Genomic DNA, 6,568 nt, shown 5'->3' on the forward strand with positions numbered 1-6,568 from the left:
TGATGATGATGCTACTGATGATGATGATGCTTCTACTGATGATGATGATGATGATGCAACTGATGATGATGATTATGATGCTACTGATGATGATGATGATAATGCTACTGATGATGATGATAATGCTACTGATGATGATGATAATGCTACTGATGATGATGATGCTAATGATGATGATGATGATACTCCTGATGATGATGATGATGATGGTACTGATTATGATGATGCTACTGATGATGATGCTGCTGCTGATGATGCTACTGATGCTGCTGCTGATGATGCTGCTGATCTCACCGTCCCCCAGGAAGAGGATGACGTTGCGTGCTGTGTTGGTGTTGGGGGCGAGATTCAGGGCCTGGGCCAACGTTTCTTGGGCAGCCTGCACCCAGTAGTCTGGCTGCAGCTCAGCCTCTGGTGACATCAACATCAGCATCATCAGCATCATCATCAGCAGCAGCATCAGCAGCATCATCAGCAGCAGCATCATCATCAGCAGCAGCATCATCAGCAGCATCATCAGTAGCAGTATCGTCAGCATCATCATCAGCATCATCAGTAGCATCATCATCATCAGCATCATCATCAGTAGCATCATCAGCAGCATAATCATCAGCATCATCAGCATCATCATCAGCATCATCAGCAGCATCATCATCATCAGCATCATCAGTAGCAGTATCATCAGCAGCATCAGCATCATCAGTAGCAGTATCATCAGCATCATCAGCATCATCAGTAGCATCATCATCATCAGCATCATCATCATCAGCATCATCATCAGCAGCATCATCAGTAGCAGTATCATCAGCATCAGCAGCAGCAGCATCATCATTAGCATCATCAGTAGCAGTAGCATCATCAGCAGCAGCATCATCATCATGATCACCGGTAGCATCATCATCAGTAGCATCATCATCATCATCAGCAGCAGCATCATCATCATCAGCATCATCAGCAGTAGCAGCATCATCATCAGCATCATCATCATCAGTAGCAGTATTATCAGCATCAGCATCATCAGCAGCATCATCATCAGCATCATCAGTAGCAGTAGCATCATCAGCAGCAGCATCATCATCATGATCACCGGTAGCATCATCATCAGTAGCATCATCAGCAGCAGCAGCATCATCATCATCAGTAGCATCATCAGCATCATCATCGTCATCAGCAGCAGTAGCATCATCATCGTCATCAGTAGCAGTAGCATCATCATCAGCATCATCATCATCAGCATCATCAGCAGCATCATCAGTAGCATCATCAGCATCATCAGCAGCAGCATCATCATCAGTAGCATCATCATCATCATCAACATCATCATCATCAGTAGCATCAGCAACATCATCATCAGAAGCAGCATCACCATCATCAGTAATGGAATGATGATGTTGCTGATGTTGATGATGGTGATGATGATGGTGATGATGATGGTGATGATGATGGTGATGATGATGATGGTGATGATGGTGATGATGAAGGTGGTGGTGGTGATGGTGGTGATGGTGATGATGGTGGTGGTGATGGTGATGATGGTGATGATGGTGATGATGATGATGATGATGTTGATGATGATGATGGTGATGATGGTGATGTTGATGATGATGGTGATGATGTTGATGATGATGATGGTGATGATGATGATGTTGATGATGATGGTGAAGATGGTGATGATGGTGATGATGTTGGTGATGATGGTGATGATGATGGTGATGATGACGTTTATTATGATGATGGTGATGATGGTGGTCGTGATGATGGTGATGATGGTGAAGATAGTGATGATGGTGATGATGATGGTGATGATGGTGATGATGATGGTGATGATGATGGTGATGATGATGATGGTGATGATGGTGAAGATAGTGATGATGGTGATGATGATGGTGGTGATGATGGTGATGATGGTGAAGATAGTGATGATGGTGGTGATCATGGTGATGATGATGGTGGTGGTGGTGGTGATGATGATGATGGTGATGATGATGGTGATGTTGATGATGATGGTGATGATGATGGTGATGATGATGGTGATGTTGATGGTGGTGATGTTGATGATGATGGTGATGTTGATGATGATGGTGATGATGGTGATGATAATGATGTTGATGATGATGGTGATGTTGATGATGATGGTGGTGGTGGTGATGGTGATGATGATGATGTTGATGATGATGTTGATGATGATGATAATGTTGATGATGGTGATGATGATGTTGATGATGATGGTGATGATGATGATGGTGATGATGATGTTGATGATGATGGTGATGATAATGGTGACGATGATGATGGTGATGATGATGATGGTGATGATGATGTTGATGGTGATGATGATGGTGATGATGATGATGTTGATGGTGATGATGGTGATGATGATGGTGATGATGATGAAGGTGATGATGATGTTGATGGTGATGATGATGATGGTGATGATGATGAAGGTGATGTTGATGATGATGGTGATGATGATGATGATGTTGATGGTGATGATGATGGTGATGATGAAGGTGATCATGATGAAGGTGATGATGATGGTGATGATGTTGACGGTGATGATGATGGTGATGATGGTGATGATGGTGATGATGATGTTGATGATGATGTTGATGATGATGTTGATGATGATGTTGATGATGATGTTGATGATGATGGTGATGTTGATGATGATGGTGATGATGGTGATGATAATGATGTTGATGATGATGGTGATGTTGATGATGATGGTGGTGGTGGTGATGGTGATGATGATGATGTTGATGATGATGTTGATGATGATGATAATGTTGATGATGGTGATGATGATGTTGATGATGATGGTGATGATGATGATGATGATGGTGATGATGATGTTGATGATGATGGTGATGATAATGGTGACGATGATGATGGTGATGATGATGATGGTGATGATGATGTTGATGGTGATGATGATGGTGATGATGATGATGTTGATGGTGATGATGGTGATGATGATGGTGATGATGATGATGGTGATGATGATGGTGATGATGGTGATGATGATGATGATGTTGATGGTGATGATGATGTTGATGGTGATGATGATGGTGATGATGTTGATGGTGATGATGATGTTGATAATGATGGTGATGATGATGATGATGTTGATGACGATGTTGATGATAATGTTGATGATTATGGTGATGGTGATGATGGTGATGATGATGGTGATGATGGTGACGATGATGATGGTGATGATGGTGATGATGATGTTGATGTTGATGATGGTGGTGATGATGGTGATGATGATGATGGTGATGATGATGGTGATGATGATGTTGTATGATGGTGACGATGATGATCATGGTGATGATGGTGATGATGTTGATGGTGACCATAATGATGATGGTGATGATGATGTTGATGATGATGTTGATGATGGTGGTGAAGATGGTGATGATGATGATGGTGATGATGATGGTGATGATGATGTTGATGATGATGATGGTGATGATGATGGTGATGATGATGTTGGTGATGGTGATGTTGATGATGGTGATGATGTTGGTGATGATGATGGTGATGATGATGGTGATGACGATGGTGATGGTGGTGATGATGGTGATGATGATGGTGATGTTGATGGTGATGATGGTGACGATGATGATGATGTTGATTATGGTGATGGTGATGATGATGATGATGTTGATTATGGTGATGATGGTGATGATGATGATGGTGACGATGATGACGATGATGATGATGTTGATGATGATGTTGATGATGATGTTGATGTTGTAGATAGATATTACCTGGAATAGTTCCTGGGACGTATCCCATCGCTCCCATCACCATCACCGCCATCACCACCATCATTGGCCTTGTGGGATAGTTCATTATGACACACACCCTCCTACACACAGACACACACACAAGAGACAAAGATCCCCCATATAGCCTTAACAGACTGTAGGGGCAAGTGCTGTTAGCGAGCACCTATCAAGGCCGGAACGGTACACGAGGGGGTGGGTGGCCAGCACCACGCCCGACCGCCTTTGTCTCCCTAGTGGCAATGTTTCCACACCGCACCAGGTACTCATTTGAGGCTGAGTCGACCTAGGGGAGGCCCGGGACCGGTTCAGATAATCGTCACTGGTGTTGGCCGTGAGCGGGAATCGAACCTGGGTCGCCAGGTTCATAGCGCAGCGTAGCGCTAACCGCTACACTACCGCTCCCCACCACACACACAGACACACACACACAGACACACACAGACACACACATAGACAAAGCTTCCCCGTGTAGCCCACACTCACACAGGACTGTAGGGGCAAGTGCTGATAGCACTCACCCACTCACTCACTTAGCCACCCACTCACTCACTCAGCCACTCACTCACTCACTCAGCCACTCACTCACTCACCCATTCACTCACCCACTCACTCACCCTCTCAACCTCCCACTCACTCACTCACCCACTCACTCACTCAGCCACTCACCCACTCACTCAGTCAGCCACTCACCCACTCACTCACCCACTCACTCACTCACTCACCCACTCACCCACCCACTCACTCACCCACTCACTCACCCACTCACTCACCCTCTCAATCTCCCACTCACTCACCCACTCACTCACCCACTCACTCACACACTCGCCAACTCACTCACCCACTCACTCACCCACCCACTCACCCACTTACCCACCCCCCACTAACTCCTCCACGAGGCCGAATGGTTCAGCATTGACGGATGGAGGCTGTGGTGAGCCTCAGGGCCTGGGTGCTTGTTGAGGCGACACTAACACGTCACTAACACGTCACTAACTCGTCACTAACACGTCACTAACTCGTCACTAACTCGTCACTAACACGTCACTAACTCGTCACTAACTCGTCACTAACTCCTCACTAACACGTCACTAACACGTCACTAACACGTCACTAACTCGTCACTAACACGTCATTAACACGTCACTAACTCGTCACTAACACGTCACTAACTCGTCACTAACACGTCACTAACTCGTCACTAACTCGTCACTAACTCGTCATTAACACGTCACTAACTCGTCACTAACTCGTCACTAACTCGTCACTAACACGTCATTAACTCGTCACTAACACGTCACTAACACGTCACTAACTCGTCACTAACTCGTCACTAACACGTCACTAACACGTCACTAACTCGTCACTAACTCGTCACTAACACGTCACTAACACGTCACTAACTCGTCACTAACTCGTCACTAACACGTCACTAACTCGTCACTAACTTTGTCACTAACTCGTCACTAACACGTCACTAACTCGTCACTAACACGTCACTAACTCGTCACTAACTCGTCACTAACACGTCACTAACACGTCACTAACTCGTCACTAACACGTCACTAACTCGTCACTAACTCGTCACTAGCACGTCACTAACTCGTCACTAACTCGTCACTAACACGTCACTAACTCGTCACTAACTCGTCACTAACTCGTCACTAACACGTCACTAACTCGCACTTAACACTTGCAGTGATGGGGGGAGGTGGGGGTGGAGGGTGGGTGAGTGAGTGAATAGGTAAATGGGTGAGTAAGTGAGTGAGTGGGTGGGTAAGTGAGTGGGTGAGTGAGTGATTGAGTGGGTGAGTGAGTAAGTGGGTGGGTGAGTAAGTGGGTGGGTGAGTAAGTGGGTGGGTGAGTAAGTGGGTGGGTGAGTAAGTGGGTGAATGGGTGAGTGGGTGGGTGAATAAGTAAATGGGTGAATGGGAGAGTGGGTGGGTGGGTGAGTGGGTGATTGAGTGAGTGGGTGAGTAAGTGGGTGGGTGAGTAAGTGGGTGGGTGAGTAAGTGGGTGGGTGAGTAAGTGAGTGGGTGAGTAATTGGGTGGGTGAGTGAGTAAGTGGGTGGGTGAGTAAGTGGGTGGGTGAGTGGGTGAGTGGGTGATTGAGTGAGTGGGTGAGTGAGTGGCTGAATGGGTGAGTGGGTGGGTGAGTGGGTGGGTGAGTGAGTGGGTGAGCGAGTGGGTGAGTGTGTGGGTGGGTGAGTGAGTGGGTGGGTGGGTGAGTGGGTAAGTGAGTGAGTGGGTGAGTGAGTGAGTGAGTGGGTGGGTGAGTGAGTGGGTGAGTGAGTAGGTGGGTGGGTGAGTAAGTGGGTGGGTGAGTAAGTGGGTGGGTGAGTAAGTGGGTGAATGGGTGAGTGGGTGGGTGAATAAGTAAATGGGTGAATGGGAGAGTGGGTGGGTGCGTGAGTGGGTGATTGAGTGAGTGGGTAAGTGGGTGGGTGAGAAGTGGGTGGGTGAGTGGGTGAGTGGGTGAGTGGGTGATTGAGTGAGTGGGTGAGTGAGTGGCTGAATGGGTGAGTGGGTGGGTGAGTGAGTGGGTGAGCGAGTGGGTGAGTGAGTGGGTGGGTGAGTGAGTGGGTGGGTGGGTGGGTGAGTGAGTGGGTGGGTGGGTGGGTGAGTGGGTAAGTTAGTGAGTGGGTGAGTGAGCGAGTGAGTGGGTGAGTGGGTGGGTGAGTGAGTGGGTGAGTGAGCGAGTGAGTGGGTGAGTGGGTGAATAGGTGAATAGGTGAATGGGTGAGTGGGTGGGTGAGTGGGTGGGTGGGTGAGTGGGT

The 6,568-nt window shown here is 47.0% G+C and overlaps 1 protein-coding gene across 1 annotated transcript in view; it reads right to left on the reverse strand.

Moving 5' to 3' along the window:
• LOC116938462 (alkaline phosphatase) overlaps positions 1 to 1,387 on the reverse strand; it is a 54,024-nt gene extending 52,637 nt beyond the window's left edge. Inside the window, exon 1 of the mRNA XM_076063358.1 lies at positions 295 to 1,387. Within this exon, the coding sequence (XP_075919473.1) occupies positions 295 to 1,372 (1,078 nt within the window). The 5' untranslated portion in view covers positions 1,373 to 1,387. The remainder of the gene's footprint in view (positions 1 to 294) is intronic.
• Positions 1,388 to 6,568: the final 5,181 nt, after the last annotated feature.

The sequence above is a fragment of the Petromyzon marinus genome, unplaced genomic scaffold (assembly GCF_048934315.1).
Source record: "Petromyzon marinus isolate PM22_M1 ecotype Great Lakes invasive population unplaced genomic scaffold, UKy_Petmar_22M1.pri1.0 PM_Scaffold_104, whole genome shotgun sequence".
Classification (NCBI taxonomy): domain Eukaryota; kingdom Metazoa; phylum Chordata; class Hyperoartia; order Petromyzontiformes; family Petromyzontidae; genus Petromyzon; species Petromyzon marinus.